At 40.9% G+C, this 20,733-nt stretch overlaps 2 protein-coding genes across 2 annotated transcripts in view; one reads left to right on the top strand and one right to left on the bottom strand.

Moving 5' to 3' along the window:
* The window catches only part of mcf2l2 (MCF.2 cell line derived transforming sequence-like 2), a 193,490-nt gene extending 186,248 nt beyond the window's left edge, over positions 1 to 7,242 (bottom strand). Inside the window, exon 1 of the mRNA XM_042512814.1 lies at positions 7,164 to 7,242. Within this exon, the coding sequence (XP_042368748.1) occupies positions 7,164 to 7,242 (79 nt within the window). The remainder of the gene's footprint in view (positions 1 to 7,163) is intronic.
* A 3,239-nt stretch (positions 7,243 to 10,481) lies between these two features.
* Positions 10,482 to 18,936, top strand: rfc4 (replication factor C (activator 1) 4). The gene is made up of 11 exons (XM_042512935.1): positions 10,482 to 10,631; positions 11,438 to 11,561; positions 12,860 to 12,938; positions 14,062 to 14,141; positions 14,233 to 14,352; positions 14,489 to 14,632; positions 14,719 to 14,839; positions 16,164 to 16,289; positions 16,414 to 16,494; positions 16,984 to 17,097; positions 17,873 to 18,936. The coding sequence occupies exons 2-11, from the start codon at positions 11,446 to 11,448 to the stop codon at positions 17,966 to 17,968; spliced, it is 1,077 nt and encodes a 358-aa protein (XP_042368869.1). The 5' UTR covers positions 10,482 to 10,631; positions 11,438 to 11,445; the 3' UTR covers positions 17,969 to 18,936.
* The last annotated feature ends 1,797 nt before the right edge of the window (positions 18,937 to 20,733 follow it).

Here is a 20,733-nt window from a genome sequence, read left to right as displayed (position 1 = left end):
GCTTTTTTTAACAGTAAGTCATCAAAGTCATTGAAATAGCCACCAAAGAACCATCTACATATTCTAACAGCTGACCTGAGCACACAACAAGCAAGGCCTAAAGTCTCACACTACACTTTACAGAGCCCCCCCCAAAAAAAACATAACGAAGAAGAAAAGGGAGCTTACTGTGCAGGCTACTTGTAGTGCTTATGTAAAGGACAAACCACTAAATTAAAATTTATATATTAATTACATTTATATATTAAGTTGTTCCAGATTTGTTTGACTTTCGCGTTCAAACAAAGAAAAAGAAAACCCAGACAAACTTCCCTCAAAAAAAAAAAAAAACAATGGACTGATACACAGATTTATTAAACAATAATACTGAGATTTAATGAAACACACGGCAGTTGAAGACTGGATTCTCTTGGCATATTCTCTGTTTGATTAATCCTGCATACCTGGCTTTAATTAGGGGACCCCGAGGGGCCAGGTCAAGTAATGCATTCAAATGAGCCCCCAAAAATGGAAAACTGTGAGGGCTTGCTAGAAATGACTCTAACAGCACTGATAGCCTATTTAGTCTTTTTCACATTCTCAGACATTATTCCATTTTAAAGTAGATAGCTTTTGCTTCTTTTCTACCGTCACAAGTGCTTGAATCTCTTGTGATTTGGCTGCTTTACCTCCACGATTTCTCATTGGGAATAAAAAAAAAAACCTCAGTGCAACAGTTTGGGAAATAAACTTTCTTTCTGAGAGTGACATAAGAAGATTGATATCAACCTCATGTTTGCACTGTAGGGACACAGCTAACATATCTAAAATATGTGCTTTGAAAAACCTTAAACTGACTAATTCACGCACACACTCTCTATATATCTCTATATATCTCTTTTCTGAATAATAACAGCAAAACATGCTGCATGGAACTGATTTCTTGACAAATAACCCTGTAAGTTACCAGGCAGTCTATTAAATCAGGAGGCCAAAGATGACCAAAACTGTCAACAGCTGATAATTAGCTAAATAATATGGTTAGAATAGGAGCATCAGGACACTATGGGATGTAACAGGTATACAACACAGAGAGAGCTTCCCATGATCAGTCTCCAGTAATTGAATACACTGTGAGCAGAGCTGAGGTCAACTTAGATCATTTTTTTCCCATCATTTAAGCCATTTGCTCCTCCGTCTCCTCCTCCTCTGTCTCTTCCACATGACCATAACGATGGGCCAACATGATCAAGATCCTTTGTATTTTATTTTATTTATATTCTGTGAGAATGCAAATGTATGGTCAGCTATAGAGTTCGGTAAAGATTTACAGAACATGGTTATGTGATGTATTCTAAGTAGTGCATTAAGCTGTGGTCCTGCAAACAGCAGCGGGGGTCAGCTTGGGATGAGTGAGCTCCCTGCTGGTGAGTAAACAACACTGTCTTGTTGGGAAGCAGCGAAAAATCCAAACAGGTAAAAAGACAGAGAGAAAGCACACAATGTGGACCTGCAACAATGGCAATGTGCAGGATGAAGTAAATGCAAAGGTCTTAGTCTTCGCATGGTCTTGAACATATTCAGGAAATTATGTTTAAACTGCCTGCACTCACGATTCTATCAATATCCAGACTGTCCATGTAGGAGATAAACTGGTTTGAGAGTGGGAACACTATGCAGAATGGGCATTAAAAGGTCTGCCAAATGCAGCATAAGTAAAAGGTTTTATCCTCTCAGTGAGCTAACTACAAATATCTACTGTAAAACAAAAGCTCTGTTTCCACTAAGCATTCCAGTTCAGTTCAGTTCAGATTGGTACAGATTTTTTGTGTTTCCATTTTAAAAAGTTGTAGATGGTAGACATCAGAACTGGGATCAGTAACACACACACACACACACACACACACACAGTTGTGTAGTAGTAGCTAATGAGGTGGGTGTACAATTAGGGACAAGTTACTGAGGAGGAAGTGGGTCCCCTATATATTCCAGCAGCTTTCTTGTTGAAGTACACTGTAAACATCCAGAAAAAAAGGAGAATATACACCATATACCCTTGCATACACTACACCACTGCACATGTGCGAATTGAATTTACATCCGCTGCCCTGCGGTCAGAGCATAAAAATGTTCATTCTGATTAATAGTGGATGGGGTGCAGGAGGGTGAAATAATGTATAATTACAGGAGAACATCTAGGAGATAAACTTTGTCCAACATTGCCCACAAATAAATAAATTAATCAAATAACCTTTCTTTTCTTTCTTTTTATATGTGAATGTTTTAACAGCAATGAGGCATACTGAGGCATATGGTTGGTTGTTGGACATGTCTTAAGGATGTAAAAGCCTGGATGAGCCATATTGTCCTTATGTCGACTTCAGACAAAACCAACAATGTAATTTCTCTAGATGGCGTTACCTTGGCCTCTAGCACATCTGTGAGGAACCTCAGAGTTTTATTTGATCAAGTTTTATCTTTTGCCTCCCATATAAAACAAACTTCAAGGACTGCTCTCTTTCACTTGCGCAACATCGCAAAAATTAGACATATCCTCTCCCAAACAGATGCTGAAAAATTAGTACATGCATTTGTCACCTCTAGGCTGGATTACTGTAACTCCCTATTATTTGGTTGCCCCAACAAATCTCTTAGGTCTCTCCAACTGGTGCAGAACGCTGCTGCTCGTGTTTTAACGGGAAGCAAGAAAAGGGATCATATTTCTCCTGTTTTAGCGTCTATGCACTGGCTCCCTGTGAAATCCAGGACTGAATTTAAAATCCTCCTCCTTACTTACAAAGCTCTAAATGGTCAGGCTCCATCCTATCTGTCGCAGCTCATAGTTCCTTACCAACCCTCAAGATCACTGCGCTCTGAAAATGCAGGGTTATTTGTGGTTCTCAAAGTTTCCAAAAGTAGGATAGGAACCAGAGCCTTCAGCTACCACGCTCCATGTTACCATGTTTCCACTTTTAACGGTAGACTTAAGACCTTCCTCTTTGATAAAGCTTATAATTAGGGCTGGCTCAGGTTGTCTGGAACAGCCCATAGTCAGGTTGACATAGGTTTCATCTGCCGGGGGACTTCCTATGATACGCTGTTCTCCTTTTCCTTCTCTTAATCCCGCCATCTGAAAATCATGCATGTCTGTTTACTGCGTGACCCTTACTGCTAAGCTTAGCCTTATATCTGTGACAGCTGTTTGCAAGCTTAGCTTAGCCTCAGTAGTTTACTTAGCCTTGCATCTGTGATAGCCATGTGGTACTGTCACTACCTGGGGCTCGCGATACGGAGCCTGGGTCTGTTGAACTGCACTACGCTAATCCTGTTGCCTCTCCGGAGCATTCCTGCTCCCTTGTTTCCTAGTTTTCCTGGATCCTGGCCGTAACCTTGGCTGTGCCTGACCGTGGTGATAGCTGTGCTGATGCTGTGAACCTGCCTTTGGTTGTGCTCGTGCTGTGGCTGTACTGATACTGTGCCCCCCGTTCGCCCTGATCGTGGTATGGTCCTGGTTGCGTCGATGCCGTGATCTTGCCTTTGGACACCTCCCTATCAACATATGCATGAGACTCTTATCATCACCCTCAACATCATTTAATAATTTCACACCTATCGTTACTGTAATATGACATGCGTCTGTTTCCATTATTGCTGTGCCTCTCTCCCCCTCTCTCCCCCTTCTCTCTTTCTCTTTCCTTTTTGCCATGATTGTATTTCATTTGTTATTTACGACATCTATTGCACGTCTGTCTTGGAAGAGGGATCCCTCATCATCCTCTACCCCTCTTCCTGAGGTTTCTCCCTTTTTCTTTCCCACCTTTACAGGGGTTCTTTTTCGGGAGTTTTTCCTTGGGTGATGTGAGGGTCTAAGGGCAAAGGGATGTTGTACACTGTAAAGCCCTCTGAGGCAAACCATGTTTTGTGATAATGGGCTTGACTTGACTTTCAGGCCATAATACATTCTGTGTTAACCTGGTATTTCTGCACAGTTGCAGATAGAGATAATTCTACACCAAGGGACTGTGCTTTATTTATCAGAATATGGGCATGGCTGAGTTCTGTTTTTCTTTTATATTGTAATCCAACGCAGAGCCACTTATATTTCTGAGGGTATTTCATATAAATACAAAATACAACCATTTAAAGTTGAATGTCTCTCCCCTAAGATTAAAAAATGTAAATGCATCCCCCATTTTCCACCATACCCTAGCCTTTCATAAATGATGAACAGTCCCAAATATTGTATATGTTATACTATTTGGATTCCTGTGGCGGCTGTTTGTGGCAACTGTTTGTTTCCAGTAACTTTCCAATAACTGTTGTAAAGTCCAAAAGTCAAAATTAACTGAAAAAAACAGATGTGATCATATCTAAAATTCATAAAATGTGTTTATATAACAAAGATTCTGCTTCAGTCCATATTTGATGGCATTCAGCCTTTCGAAATCAACATTTTTAATGCATTAAAACAAACAATTTGATTTCCTGTTTTATGCACAAAGAGAGAGGTACACAACTGCATTTGTCATGACAGCTGAGCAGGGGCGTGTCAAGGGAGTGGCTTGGGGTGGCATGGGCCACCCTTGAAATCTGATTGGCCACCCCAGCTGCCACCCCATTATGACTGGCTATCTGCCCAGTCAGTTTGAAATGTTGACAAGTAAACTGAATTTTCATTTAGCAGTGCAATTCAGTCTTAAACCTGAGAGGCAGTAATGTGCCAGAGTAATGTCTAACCTGACTAATTTTACAAACAAATAAATTGATACAACTGTTAAAAAGTTTGCTCTCACAGGATTTTTTATTTTTGTATTTTCTGGTACTTGAATGTTGCTGGCACTTTATACTTTTTATCATACTATTTACTTTTGAAGGAATATTCAAGTGTGTAAGCTTTAGTTTGAATTTGTGTGGGGTAATTCTGTTGTGTTGTGATTGGTAGTCTATTTATCTTTAAAATTAAACTATAAATATGAATGTAAGACACTGCAATGTTAATAAAGTAGGCATGGATAATGGAGACTAAAATGGTAAATTAAAGCTATGTCAACGTGTGTGCCCGCAGCAGCGCTCGCACTTCATGCCACACCTGCATACGTCAGAGGCCACTTGGGCCACTCTAGTAAAAAAACATCTGGACACGCCACTGCAGCTGAGCAAACTAGATCTGCTGATGGAGATCACATGACATGAACAACACAACTACATTCAAGGTTCAAGGGTGTTTAAGTGTCACACACACACACACACACAATTATTGCATGATGAAATGCAGAGTGACATACTGTGTGTAACTGTGCAAAAATATTAGTAAAAAGGGAAGAAAATGAACCTGATGGTGAGAATATTATGTCAGTTATCTGAATTATGTAGACACTGTGAATTGTTTTGTATGTGTGTGTGTGTGTGTGTGTGTGTGTGTGTGTGTGTGTGTGTGTAAAGTATGTAGTTCTTGTTAATAGTAAATCACTAGTAAATCAATTCAGAGTTCCTTGCTCGGCAAAAGCTAGCTCAGTTTCCATAGTAACGCTCTGCAAAGGCCCTCCTCCATCCTCCTACCCCTCTCTGCCTGAGTTCTGCCATGCAAGAAGTGCAGTGATGGAGGATGCTGTGTGATAGTCTCCAGCGTGGCACATTAACCTACTTCCCAACCAGGAAACAGACCCGGATGCACAATACTAAAGGAGGAGGAGGAAAAGGATGGAGGGAGACGAGGACACAGGAGAGAGAGGGAGGCAGAGAGCAAGGACAGAAGGGACGGATGTAGGGAATGGTGCAGATGCAGAGGGGATGAAAAAATGAGCAAGAGAGAAAAGAAGAGAAGTGACGAGGAAAAATAAAATGAGATGGAAGGAGGGGGCCACAAGAAATAGAAAGGTAGAGAAACAGGGATATAGGATTTAAACGTGAAAGTGGTTACTGGCTAGTAGTAATGTAAGATTGTAAATGCATTAAATATTGATCTGGCAGAACTTGTAAATAAAACAATGCAGTAACAGTATTGCCAAAAAGGTGCCAAAAAGGTTCATCATGAAGGTCTGAGGTTCTACCCAGAACCGTTTGCTTCCATTAGTTCCATTAAGAACTAAAACCTGGGTTAGTGGAGAAGAAACCTTCGGGTAATGATCAAGCCCCCCCTGGGTGGTTTCTAGATTAAATCTTTGGAATATGAACAGTTTCTTGCAAGAACCCCCTGTGGGTTCAAGATAAAAATTTTAAAAAATGAAAAATTGGAATATAAAGGCGTTCTTGGTAGAACCACCTGTGTGGCTTCTTAATGAAAACCTTGCAACATAAAAGGGTTCTTGGTAGAGCCACCTGGGTGGATTATAGATGACGCCCTTAGAATTAAAATGCACTTGGTAGGTGGGTTCTCGTTAGCAATCTACACCCAACCTCTCTCAGGGGGTTTTGGTTGGCACCTTTCGCAGATAGTTCTAGTTATTATCCTTCATGTTGGGTTCTGGGTAGATCCCGCTGAAAGGGTTCTGGTTGGAACCTTAATAAAAGGTTCTAGAAGGAACCAAAAAGAGGTTCACCTATGGGAACAAGCTTAAGAACCCTGTATGGTACTAGTAAGCACCTTTATTTCTAAGAGTGTAATCATTCACCATCATAAGTGTTAACACGTAATTTGAGAGAAAATTCCCATCAGCCTGAATGTCCTGGGTGTTGGCTGTAGTAAATAACAGAAAATTGGATCCCTGTCTTGACAAATCTCATTCTCATTGAATGTAAGCTGCAAAGCAGATATTCCCCTGAACGACTGAACACAGTGAAATGACACAGTGTATATTTGAAAATGCTCATAACCAGACAAAAAGCAACACCAATGACTCCCCTGTTGTAGCCCAATGACACACTTTCTCCTCTGCCCATGTGCACAGCATCCCTCTGCATCCCTCTCCACTCAGCAGTACTGATGAGAGGATGGAGGTTCCCTGTCTGGCTTTCATCTGTTCTGCTTCCAACTACCAATTTAATGATTTCCAGAAAAAGATACAACCTTGTAACACATCCTCCACCGTACACTAAACCTAACAACAGGGGGATACTCCAGGAGAAGCCAGCTTTCACGTCCATTTTCCAAATCACTGACAAAACCTATTCTTATTCCAGCCATCTGAAAGAGTGAAATAGGGAGAAGAAGATGAGGAGAAAATGAGAGAAATGTGAGGACTTACCGACATGAGTGATGACACACTGCACCCTCTGTAGCAGCTCCTGGACCGACATCTCGTCTTCTCTCAGCCAGCACAGCATCTCAGGGTGTGGGTCGCATCCACTCTCCTCCCCTTCTCTCCCTCGCCTCTCTCTCTCTCTCTCTGCTGCCACGCCTCCTCTCGTCACCCTCTCTCTCTTCCTTTTTGCTCCCTAATTCAATTTTTTTCCTGTTAGGTTTCTTGTTCTTCTTTTCTCTCTGCTGTTTCTTGTTCTTAGCTCTTTTGAGTTTTTCTTCTGTGGAGCCTTTCCTCTCCTTGATCACACCTCGTCCTAACCACAAAGCCTGGGTGTGACAGTGATGATGCCACTCCCAGCAGGTCAGCAAAATAGTAAACCTACATATACAATAATCATCTTGGATGCAGGCTCAGGTGAAAGACAGCCAGTCAGAGAATAAACAGTGAGTCAGTCAGTCAGTTCGTAATGTAAACAGTCAGCCTGTGACTAATGAACCAAATAGCCAGCTAATTTGTCAGCCAGACAATAAACACCACAGCCAGTCAGTCATTCAGTGAACAAAAGAGAAAACTAGACAATCGGTGCAAAAGCATCCAGAAAATCAGGAAAGAAAAGAGACAGTTTGTCTGTTAATTTGCAAGACTGTGGACAAAACTGCCACTCAGAGCAAAACTAATAATTCAACAGTAAAACAGGATGTCCTTTTCATGATGCTGCAAACATATCCAGAAAGTAAGAAGACGCCCCACAGGAAAAAAAAAACAAAAAAACAATAATCCTCATAGGACAGAAAGGGAAAATTACACTCCCCAAAAAATGTTTACGACATGCCACATCTAGAAAAATGAAAGGATGCTCCTCAGGAAAAGAAGAAAACACTGAGTCGACTCTGCTCTCAGAGACTCTGCTCAGGTTCCGGGATGGAAAGCCGTGCTGCTGCTGCTTTGATCATGTTCTGTTTGCTCTAATAAAGAAGCTGAGTCACAAAGACAGAAAACGAATCAGAGAGCTGCAATACCTGCCTGCAGGGTGGAGGGGCACACACACACACACACAGCAGGGGGAGGGGGATGTATGGGGTTAATAGGTCCAGGAGAGAAATCCTGGCGCCTGGAAGCGCATGGACTGGAGCTGATGGAACACTGATTGATCTGTATAACTGAAATATCCCCTGATTTTTATTAAATTTGTGGTTCAGAAATAACACAGACAACAACAGAAAACAAGAGTCTTTTTTGAGTCTTTTAACCCTTTGAACCCTGGATCGACATCAGTCTTCTTGTGCCGGTTCAAATGACTTTCACAAGCAAGTAAACCTCTGACACCTGAGAAAACTGGTTTGATTTCTCTCAAAAACAAAGCAAAATCATAGTGAGCAACTTGTAAAGAAATGAACTGCAAATTGCTTAAAAAATCTGTAAAAGGTGACAACAAATGACCTCAAAATATTATTACATATTATCAAAAGATAGAGAAAATCTCCAGAAAACTTTATTTATAATTCTTAAAAATGTATATATTTAAAATAATGCAACAGAAATATCTGTTTATGTATTTTTAGCACTTTCTAAAACCTCATTTTCTTTTGTTTTTGTTTTTTTTCTTTTCTTTTTTTGCCAATTTACAGATAATTTTCTTATATCTTTTTACTAATTTCATTCTTTCTTTTTTTTTGTTCATTTTCCGGTAATTTCTTGTAACTTATCACTACTCTCTTGCTTTTTTGCCTCTTTGCAGGTTATTTTCATGTAACTTTTCACTAATTTCTTGCTTTGGGCCATTTCTTGTCCATTTGCTCATTGCTTTCTTGCCATGTTTTTGAGGAAAATCAGGCCAATTTGCTGTGCCTTCAAAGGGTTAAAAGACAATATCCTGCTAAGCATCTCACCATTATTATCTCACCATGGCTCAAACAAAACAAATCAATAGCTTCCACCCATCATTTGTCATTCATGTTTCGCTTGCCTGGGTTCATTCAGTGCGAGGCCACTCTGATGATCCTGCTCCACATTTTGATTGAAGCCAACATTGCCAGGCAGGGGCATTAGCATCCCTCCATGAGCCTCGGTCTACTGGGACTGTGGAGATTGTCTGGGAGACGACCATTAAGCAGAGACATCTGCACTCAGCCTTACCCTGCCTCTCACTTATCTTCACTCTGCCAGCCAATTACATGCCCTGCTCAAGGCTTTCAAACAACAGACATGCAGCATCAATGGCACGGCAGCAGGCACACAGAGCATGGTATCATCTTGCCAGTGTATGCAGTATGTTGGTTCATCTATTAACCCTTTGAAACCTATGCAACCTGGCTTGATTTCTTTTAAAAACATGGGAAGGAGGCAATGAACAACTTAGTGAGAAAAGCCCCGAATTAAATATCAGTAAAAATATAATAATAAATGGGCTATACATTTTTCTGTAACCTAACCTTATTCTAAATATGTAATTATAATAATTGTAAATATAATTTCTGGAAATGTACCCCCACTTTTGGATAATTTTCTAGTAATTCTCTGGGGTTTTTTTGTTTTTTGTTTTAGAAACAAAATGTTGGTTTTTTTCATTTTTTAAATAATTTGTTGTCACATTTTAATCATTTCTTGCAATTTGCAGGACATTTTATGCCAAGTGTTTAATTGCCTTGTTTTAAAAAATAAAATCACACCAATGTGCTCATTTTTAAAATCTGTAATTGCTTGTGAAAGGTGTGTGAACACAGTATATAAAACTGATGCTGATCCAAGTTTCAAAGGGTTAAATGAGTAACTGTGCTCATATGTGTAATATTTTTGACTCTGGTAGTAGTGAATTTGCTTTTTGTAAATTCCTAATTAATAATGAATAATGAATATCAGGTGGGGGAAAAAACTATCAATATACAATCCAACGATTTGTAATATAACACAGACCAAACGGGATGGTGGGATTATAGGGCAGAGAGGAGATAAGATGAGAGGAGATGAGAGGAGGTGGGAACAAGAGAGGCGCAAAACGCAAAGAAAGGATGGGAGGAGCATGGACGTAAATCGCGGATGTATTATAAGACGTAAGTGTGTAAAGGAGGGGGCGGGAACAACTCAGCATCCGTTGCATCTGATTGAAAGTCATCACGTGTCGTCGGCGGAAGTTATTGTCGCTGAGCGGGAAGCGGTTTTTTTCACGGAGGCATGACCTGCTTTGTTCTCTCTCTGATTGGTTAGCAGTCGTCGCCTTCGTCGTTGGATATCAGGGTAAGCCAATCAGAGGCAGAGTGAGGCAGAGGAGGGTGGGTCTTGTCTTCACCATCAGAGGAAAGAAGAATCGCGAGCGGGAAGGCTCCACTGCTATACATGTCGACAACCGTACTCTGCACAAGGCGGAGGCAGGCATTTATCACAATCAATATCATTGTTAGGCCGTGGTACGCAGAAACTCCGGCTTGTGGATACTGCGGTCAGAGTTGGTGTGAACAGCTGTTAATAAATACAGTAAGTGCGATGTGTTCATCTGCAGAATCAACAGCTAACAGAATGCCAATACTGAAACTACCGTAGCAAGCTAACGTGCACTTATGCCTTCGCTACCATTATGGCTAATGTTCGCTCCACTTTATTCTGTTGTGACAATTCAAGTTGTATACATGTAAATGATTTTAATTTTAACGATAAACGATCACGGCCGGCCACATAATGACGTTTCAGTATTCGTCCTCTGTGTGAAGGGCTTATGTTAGGACTGCCAAACTTGGTTGACAAACTATTAATTTTGATTTTCATTCTTTTAACAACTGACATGGATACACATTTCAGAGCAAGTGACCTAAGACCGTTACCTCGGTATCAACCACATAAATAGGGGCGAAATGACTGATTTTAGGACATTCATAACATTTCAGGATATTTATAGGATTTTAGGACATTAGGGTCTTAGCTCGGACTTTTGTCGGCGGCTTTGGGGGATCCTCCACTGGCATTTTTTTTTTTTGATAAGCAAGCTCTGTTTTCATGTTGTTCTTTTCACTCTGGCACCTCATGTATACTAAAAGTTCAAAAACAAGTCCCAGAAGTCTGCAATAATTGCACATGAGGCTAGTGAGAGCATGCTGGGTATAGTTTAGTCCCTGGTGATACAGTGGACTGAGGCTGACCATTCTAAGTAATCATCATCCATCAGATTTTAGAGATGTAGTGTATCTTTTATCCAAGAGAAGCTTTGTGATACAACATATTTCTCGGATGTGTGTGTCTCTTTTTGTGCATCTGCATGTTGTTTCTGCTGCTGTCATCAAACTCAGGAGGAGTCATGCAGGCCTTCTTGAAAGGAGCGACTGTTCAGAGTACGAGACCTCAGAAAGACAAGGCAGCAGCAGGACCTAGCTCAGAGAAGAAGGCCAAGGCTATTCCCTGGGTAGAAAAATAGTAAGTGTAAACTGCAGAGATGGATGGTACTGCACTGCTTCTGTGGCCTGAATCCACCCAAATTACAAGTACTTGTTACAGAAGAATCATAAATAGCAAACTAACTATGATTAACAATTTTTAATTTCTGAGTATGTTTATGAATTACGAAAAAGACAATTTTCCTTTCAAGCTGTTTACATGGTTCATGGAAAGGAATACTTTACTAATTCTCCCGTTTACATGCAACCATGCATACTCTGATAACGTGCTGTATATCACATTGAAATATGGAAAAATAGAGCAGCTGGAGCCACTTGTCATTTTGCTTCTTTGCATCAAAATAGGATTTTGCACACAAACTCGGACACGCTGCAGCGTCTGACCTACACTATTATGACACATACATTTTCTCTTTCTCTCTCGCTCTCTTTCTCTGTCTCTGACAAACACACTCCTTTCGCCAACCAGTCAGACAATATTTTGTGAAATTAGAAATCATCTCATGTGTTTTGCATAATCTGATGGCTACAATGATCAGCCTTTATAGAGATCATCAATCAAAATATTGCAGCCAATGTCAGCCCATAGTGATCGGTGGCCAGTCAAATGGTGCGCTCTAATAAACAACTTTTTATACGGCAATAACACTGCAACATTCTGAAATACAATACATGAACTATACATGACTAAGGGACACTGTTTCAACCTTAAATAGAAAGGCTACTCTCTTATATCTATATTTTCATTTGTCATTAGAAAACGAATGAATTAAATTCATCATTTCTCATCATTCAGTAGTAGAGGAAACACCGCTATCCAACTCAGTTGCTCTGCCATTTAAATGACTTTCATGATTCCTGTAATTTGCAGTTTTGTTGAAACTGCATATACTGGTTATTCAAATGGTGTAGCATTGAGATCATAGTTAGTGAGGAGTGGTGCTGCTTTGGGTTATAGTTTGGTATTTCTAACAATCAGCCCAGTCCCTGTATGCAAATGGGAGGGACACCATAGAAACACATCTCATATAATGTCGTCCAGTAATACATCCTCAGCTATGACCTCAGTAATAAACATAGTGGAATTTACACAATTTTACACAACGTCACCAAAAACATCTTTCTAAAGATGGATGTTATGGCAGGAACGGTGTATTGGATTGCAGTACTTGAGAGATGTACCTAATGAAGTTGTTAGTGAGTGCATATAACATGTGCTGGTGATGAAGGCTTGCAGAGCTATATGAATGTGAATAATTGAATAGAGAGCCAACATGCTAAGTACATACTAACAGGCTTTATCTTTGCATATCCCAGCAGGCCAAAGTGTGTTGATGAGGTGGCCTTTCAGGAGGAGGTGGTAGCTGTGCTGAAGAAGTCTCTGGAAGGAGCAGATGTAAGTATTAGTATATTATGACGGCCTTGATGATGGCCACTGTGTTGTGTGATGGGTTGATTTTACACCAGTCCAATGTGTAAATGATAAGAATGGATAAGGACGGTGTCACCTTGCCTTTCGAAAAAGAAGCACACACTAAGGACTGACAGCTTGCATCAAGGAGGCATCAGGATAGTCTGGACCTCAACACCAACAGCACCAAAGAAATGTGGCGGGCCATCGGGAATATCACAGGCTACAAAGCACTAGCATTACGATGCCACATTATCTTAACACATTTTAAGCCCACTTCGATCTCCTCAACTGAGGGGCTGTTTACATGTCAACGGTTCTTTCATGAAACATTAAACTTTCCAGAGTGTAACCTTTTGAAAACGCCACCCCCTCTGTTGCCGTGTAAACTGGTGATGCGCATCCGTGTGGTCTTCTTCTATGGTGTGTCATTACAATGTTACACCACCAACTATTGGTCTGATATGCATACTACAGTGTTTTCAGTTGTTGTAGATCTGTGCACATGAGGACCATTTTTACAATGTTTTTATATATGCAGATTTTTTTTATAATAGTCCATTTTTTGAATGGCTGTTCTTGTCTAAACAACAGCCTTTTAAGAGTCAGCTGTCATCTGCGCTCCACCACTGTCAGATGTTAGAAACACCCTGATGAGAGTGATAATAAGGAAAGCTGCTGGGCCTGATAATATCCCCAACTGCGTCCCAAAAATGTCTAGCAGCTAGTTAATGTCATCACTTACATTTTTAACCTGCTACTGTCACAGAAGAGTGTTCTTGAATGTTTTAAGACAGCATCATTCTGATGGTGACACTGCTTCAAGACACTGCTTCAGCCGCACATCGAGAACAACATCCCAGCCAGCCTGGATCCTCAACAGCTTGCACACAGAGCCAAAGTCTTTAAAAATAGCTAACAAATATATAGTTTAATTTGGAATATTTTCAGGTGTGAATGGCAATCATACGCATTCCCATTGCATCAAAAAGCCAGATGTTATCGGGTGTAAGCAGGTTTTTTGTTGTGCAGTGGGAATGAGGCTTTTCTGTGTCATCCTCCAAAGCCAGGAAAGCAACGTCTCACTCCTGGTTTTGTCTTATTGCAGCTTCCCAACCTTCTCTTTTATGGCCCTCCTGGAACAGGAAAGACCTCCACCATCTTAGCTGCTGCAAGAGAACTTTATGGGTGAGTGAACTGGTATCGTGTGCAAGAGGCAGATATTTGCACCTCCAGAAAGTCCTGTCATTTGATCAAACACATGTTGTGTGTCCTCCAGTCCAGAGCTGTACAGACAGAGAGTGCTGGAGCTCAACGCCTCTGATGAACGCGGTATCCAGGTCGTCAGAGAGAAGGTCAAAAACTTTGCCCAGCTCACCGTGGCTGGGACTCGCCCAGAGTGAGTCAGAATTGATTGCATACTCTGTGTGAACTTCCCTCAATGTGTTGGGATGAATGTTTTCAGATGTATCCTCCTCAGTAGATTCTAAACTCCTGCTGAGACTTTGAGCAGCTGTGCTTTTCTGTGTTTGTAGTGGGAAGCCGTGTCCTCCGTTTAAGATCATCATCCTGGACGAGGCGGACTCCATGACGGCACCAGCCCAGGCCGCTCTGAGGCGGACCATGGAGAAGGAGTCCCGCACTACCCGCTTCTGCCTCATCTGTAACTACATCAGCAGGTCAGCTGACTCTTCACAAACATCCACGCACCCACACTCTGCATGTGACAGATCCTGAACCTGCTGTGTGTCCGTGTGTCTTCCAGGATTATTGAGCCTTTGACCTCCAGATGTTCCAAATTTCGCTTTAAACCTTTAGCCAATCAGATCCAAGAGGAGCGCCTGCTGGAGATCTGTGACAAGGAGAACCTCAAGTACACCAAAGAGGTAAAAGAGAAAGATTATGATGCATCGCCTTGCTTTTTCATTAGGAATGGGTATTGTTTGGATTTTACCCATACTTCTACTCCTATCAATACTCTCCATTGCTTCAGTGCTTAACAGTACTGTTATTGATTGTTTTTTATAACTAAATAATTGCTTTTTAATAATATTTTGGAGAAATCACAACATGATTACAAATGAATGTTTTTAATGTTATAAATGTGGCTTCTAGAGCAGCAGCAGAAATGTTTACCACAGCAAAGTCACTATCTAAACCTCATATCTCACTGGAAACAAATCCCAAACGTAAATAAAAGAAATCATAATCCTGACATCAAAATACTGAGAGAAGTGATGAAGTAAGAAAGAGCGAAGAATACAGACGTGAGTCAGTATGAGTCCTCCTGTTCTCTGAGCTGCTCCCTCTGCTGCTGAGGTGATCCACTTCCTGCAGGTATGTTACGGCCGGCAGAGGGAGGAGGGGCTATTTGCCTCAGCCACCAGCTAAAATTTTACTAATATTTGCCAAATTTTAAGATTTGTGACATAATAAGTCAAACGAAACAGTTACATGCAGACAGCTAGTGTTGGATTTTGTTTGTAACATTTAGCTATTAGCTGATCTGTGATTGTAAACATAACGGCGGTGGATGAAAGACTCAAATTGAAGTGTCACTCTCCATGTTTTTAACTGTTGAACACGTGTTTTTGTAAAGTATTGACTTTTTTACTGGAGAAGGGTTGTGTCTGTCAACCCAAGTAATCTTCACTTTGTTTCCCTCGTGGCCTCCCTGCTCTGCTGTTCACTGACTTAACTCCGCGTCCTGTGTGTGCTGTGTGGTCTGTGTGTGTAGAAGAGACAGCAGGGGAGAGACTGAAGCGCTATATTAAATTACACTAAGACTTTTAAAAGCACAGATAAAAGAACCGGTAGCATTAGAGCTCATGAATACTACGGTCTTTAATAATTTAGCCTTGGGGCCTGTTTACCACAGGGTTTCGTTACCTAGCCCTTCTTTTTCTACTGAATCCCATTTACAGTAATGCTCCATTTTAAAAGCACATATTCAAATAGTTGTATTGATGAAGAAGGATAGTAACATGAATACAATTATGAATATAATGACACTGCTGTGTAAAACTGTGCACATTAGTAGAAGGGGCTGTAAACTTACACTTAGATCAGATATACTTCCATTTAAACTAACCCAAACTTCATGCAAATTAGTGAGAGTTTAAGACCCTTTTTGGACTTCAGGTCTGACAAAGAACTGCCTTCACTGTACAGCGTGTGTAATAATGGTGTGACCGTTTCTGCTCATCTTAGAGTATAGCAGCACTGGTGAGGGTGTCTGAGGGAGACCTGCGCAAAGCCATAACCTTCCTGCAGAGTGCTGCGCGCCTCAACGTCGACAAAGAGATCACAGAGCACGCCGTGATCGAGATAGCTGGGGTGAGACCAACTTCTTCATGTCATAAGGGAAACTGAAGGAACTGATGGCTCATTAAATGGACTGAAAATGTCCTGCACACTTGAAATTTCCTCGCCAGTCATGTCCCTCTCTTTCATACTGTAGGTGATTCCTGACAAGAGGATTGAAAACTTGCTCCAGATCTGCTTCACAGGGACATTTGAGAGACTAGAGATTGCAGTCAGGGTAGGTGTTCTGACACGCCACCGCTCTGTCCCTGTGTTGGTGCCCTACCTTTGCAGTACTTTTGTGTGACAGGCTTTTTTTTGTTGTTTTCCATTCAAGCCAGACTGTAGGTACAAAACAGGCCAGAAATGCCAAATATTTCGCACTTGTGTTGTTAAACTAAATAGATACCTTTTTGATAATACAATATGTTCATTGCCTTTCATGGTCGCCACTCTAAAAAGAGTTATTTTTCCAACATTTGACATAGATAATCTAACTTTTTCACTGAACAAAAAAGTTTTGTTAGAATAAACATTTTGGTGAAATGAAATTGTCCTTGTTTAATTTTGGTTATTAGAAAATTGGTCTTAGTGTCATTAAAAAACTTTTGAATCTAACTTGCCTTAAGCTTGGAAGCCTGTATGTATGCAGTGAATGTGTCATGTGTCAGCTCTCCCTCACTGCATGTGTGTAACATTCTCACATGTCCAATGTCTCCTCTGTCAGAACATGGTGGATGAAGGCTATGCGGCCTCACAGATCCTGAGTCAGCTTCACGACTCGATCATAGAACAGGACCTGAGTGACAAGCAGAAGTCAGCCATCACAGAGAAGATGGCGGTAAGTGATGTGATGTAGCGCTGGTCGTCCTGTTGGAACTGCAGTGATGAAAAATAGGACTATTACTCTTTTATTACCCTGAGGGACTGTGACGTGCATTTTACTTGCTTTTCATTCTTTCATTCTTAGATAATTTTGGCTGTGTTCATGCACATGGCATAAATTTTGCTTGGGGTGGGGATAAGGCTCAAGCAGCCTGGTAACCATAGTAACTCCTACACTGGTGCACAAGAGGAGAGGGCGCTGTGCTGGTGTCAGAAGTTATGCAATGTAAATTTTTTTTACTGCAAGAAAATGCACTTGTGACATGAGAATGCGTGAAAAGTGTCAGGTTTGTGTGTCTCATGGTCAATAGGTGGGTTTCCAATAACAATCAAATTGCGCAAATTGAAATTGCAAATGTAAAATACGCCTTTTGAAAACACGTCAATTTCACAAAATCACAAAACACGTCCTACGCTCGCATGAGGTGGTGTTTCAGTTGATTTCAAAAAAGCCATATTTTGCAAAACTGCAAAGGAAACACTTTTTTCACGTTTTAGGTTACATGATGCGGTGGCTGTGCACTTGTCGGTTGGAACTGGCCCTTTTGGGCACACCTCGACACACCATATTGTATTAGAGGACATCCCATATTTAAATAGTAAACCCATAATCTTAAATCAGATTATTTCAATCAGATTGAGAAAAAGTGTGCATGTAAACCCAGCTTCTGATGTCATGAAGAAGTAAATGGACTGACACATTACAGAGCCTGTTTGTGTTTTTGTTCCAGGTGGTGGGTAAGTGCCTGTCAGACGGAGCCAATGAGTACTTGCAGATGTTGAGTCTGTGTTCAGTCATCATGCAGCAAGCCACCCAGCACAACTGAAACTCCGAAAAGCAGCTTTGCCTCCAAAAGGACCAACTGAGATATTAGCACTTCACTCAGAGTCTGCTGACTATGACCACAGCTGCAGTTTGGGATGCTCACTTTACCAGATGATTGAGGTTTACAGTGAGGGACCACAGCTGTGGAGGAGTTTCTTCCAGTACCAACAGTCTCCCTCCACTCACTTCTAAAAAGAAGGCACAACCATGTGAACATACTTTCAAACTGTTACTGTTAAATCATCACATCTCTTTATCCCCTTTCATTCATCTAACAGATCTTTGTACACTTTTGAATAAATCATCTTTGTATATTAGTTTTGAATATCAGCTGTTTTTGCTGCTATTTAAAATATGTTATAAAAAAACAAACCTGTCTAACATCACATAAAATATGAATTCTTTTTCTCATTTAATATTTATGCTGCACTGTGGGACAGTTAAAACGTCACTGATACACTCAGACCTGACCAGCATCATGTCATTGCTAAGGCTGTGCCCCCTTTTGGAGGAAGAAAACACACTGACACATCAGGAGAGAAACCTGAAAATGCAAAAAAGCTCATGTGCAGTGGGTTAACTCAGGCTTTCACTCAATAGCATTTGTGAATATTCACTGTCATTGTTACAGAAGCATCAGATCGTGGTCACTAGCTAAATCTCAGCTTAAAGATCACTTATCCTAACAATACGCGCTGATTAAAGCCAGTATACATATTTGACTGAATTACCATGCAGATATCTACACCTGTACAGATGCCCACATAAGCCATGTCTGGCCGGTTTGTTGTTTTACTGATCGACTTGGACAGAGTCAGACTGACGGGACATGACATAATATACAGTGCTGTGAAAATGTATTTGCCCCTTTCCTGATTTCTTACTTTTTTTCATGTATGTCACACTCAACTGTTTCAGATCATCAAACAATTTAAATATTAAACAAAGATAACCCAAGTAAACATAAAATGCAGTTTTTCTGTGATGATTTTATTTGTTAAGAGAAAAATACTATCCAAACCTACATGATCCTGTGTGAAAAAGTAGTTGCCCCCCATGTTAAATGATGAGGTAATTGTGATTAATCATATTATTTTGGAAAGCTGAGTTCAATTTCATAGCCACACCCCAGTCTGAATGCTGCCAGACCTTTCAAATCAAGAGATCACTTAAATGGAACATGTCTGACGGTGAAGTCGGCCATGTTGAACCCAAGACATCATGCCGCAATCCAAAGAAATTCAGGAGCAGATCAGAAGAAAAGAAATTGACACGTCTCAGTCTGGAAAAGGTTACAAAGCCATTTCTAAATCTTTGGGACTCCAGCGAACCACGGTGAGAGCCATTATCCACAAATGGAGAAAGCACGGTACAGTGGTGAACCTTCCCAGGAGTGGACGGCCTACAAAAATTACCCCAAGAGCACAGCGACGACTGATCCAAGAGGTCACAAAGGAACCCAGAACAACATCTAAACAACTGCAGGCCTCACTTGCTTCAGTCAAGGTCAGTGTTCATGCCTCAACCATATGAAAGAGACTAGGAAAAAATGGCATGCATGGCAGAGTTCCAAGGCGAAAGCCACTGCTGATAAAAAAAAACATAAAGGCTCATCTCACTTTTGACAAAAAACATCGTGATGATCCCCAAAGCTTTTGGGAAAATATTCTGTGGACTGATGAAACAAAAGTTGAACTTCTTGGAAAGAGTGCATCCTGTTAGATCCAGCATAAAATGAACACAGCATTTGATAAAAAGAACATCATGCCAGCAGTGAAACATGGTGGTGGTAGTGTGATGGTTTGGGGCTGCTTTGCTGCTTCAGCACCTGAACGACTTGCTGTGATTGAAGGAACCATGAACTCTGCTCTCTGTCAACAAATCCTGAAGGAGAATGTCCGGCCAACAGTTTGTGACCTCAAGCTGAAGCGCACTTGGGTTCTGCAGCAGGACAATGATCCAAAGCAAACCAGCAAGTCCACTTCTGAATGGCTTAAAAAAACAAAATGAGGGTTTTGGAGTGGCCTAGTCAAAGTCCAGACCTGAACTCAATTGAGATGCTGTGGCCTGACCTTAAAAAGTCTGTTCATGCTCGGAAACCCTCCAATGTGGCTGATTTAAAACAATTCTGCAAAAAAGAGTGGGCCAAAATTCCTCCACAGTGATGTGAAAGACTCATTGCCAGTTATCGCAAACGCTTGACTGCAGTTGTTGCTGCTAAGGGTGGTTCAACCAGTCATTAGGTGCAGGGGGCAATTACTTTTTCACATGGGCCATGTAGGTTCAGATGGCTTTTTTTCCCTTAATAAAAAAAGATTTGGCACTTAAAACTGCATTTTGTGTTTACTTGTGAGTTATCTTATAAACTTATATTTAAGTTTGCTTGATCTGATATGGCTAAGAGTGACAAAGATGCAAAAAAGTAAGAAATCGGTAAGGGGGCAAATACTTCTTTCACAGCACTGTATATATAAAAAATAAAAAATAAAGGCAAACAAACATGTCAAATTATAATCCAACACATTAAACTGCACTGCCTTCTGCAGGATCCATGGATTCTATCCCCCAAAATGAGGCACAGACTCGTTATGCAAAGTATCCATGCGTACAGCCTCGTCTGTTTGGCATGTGCAGCCAGCTAATGGTGGCAGGAATGTCTTGCGAGCAAGTAGAGTTAGCAGGCGTCAGCAGTTGACTTATCTGCAAATGTTTGGGAAGTGCATGTATGGCTGTATTGCTACATAGGCCTGCCTAGTTCAATGGTTT

The sequence above is a fragment of the Plectropomus leopardus genome, chromosome 3 (assembly GCF_008729295.1).
Source record: "Plectropomus leopardus isolate mb chromosome 3, YSFRI_Pleo_2.0, whole genome shotgun sequence".
In the NCBI taxonomy this organism is placed as follows: domain Eukaryota; kingdom Metazoa; phylum Chordata; class Actinopteri; order Perciformes; family Serranidae; genus Plectropomus; species Plectropomus leopardus.
The sequence above is the reverse complement of the archived record's forward strand: the minus strand, read 5'-3'. Positions and strand labels throughout refer to the sequence as shown.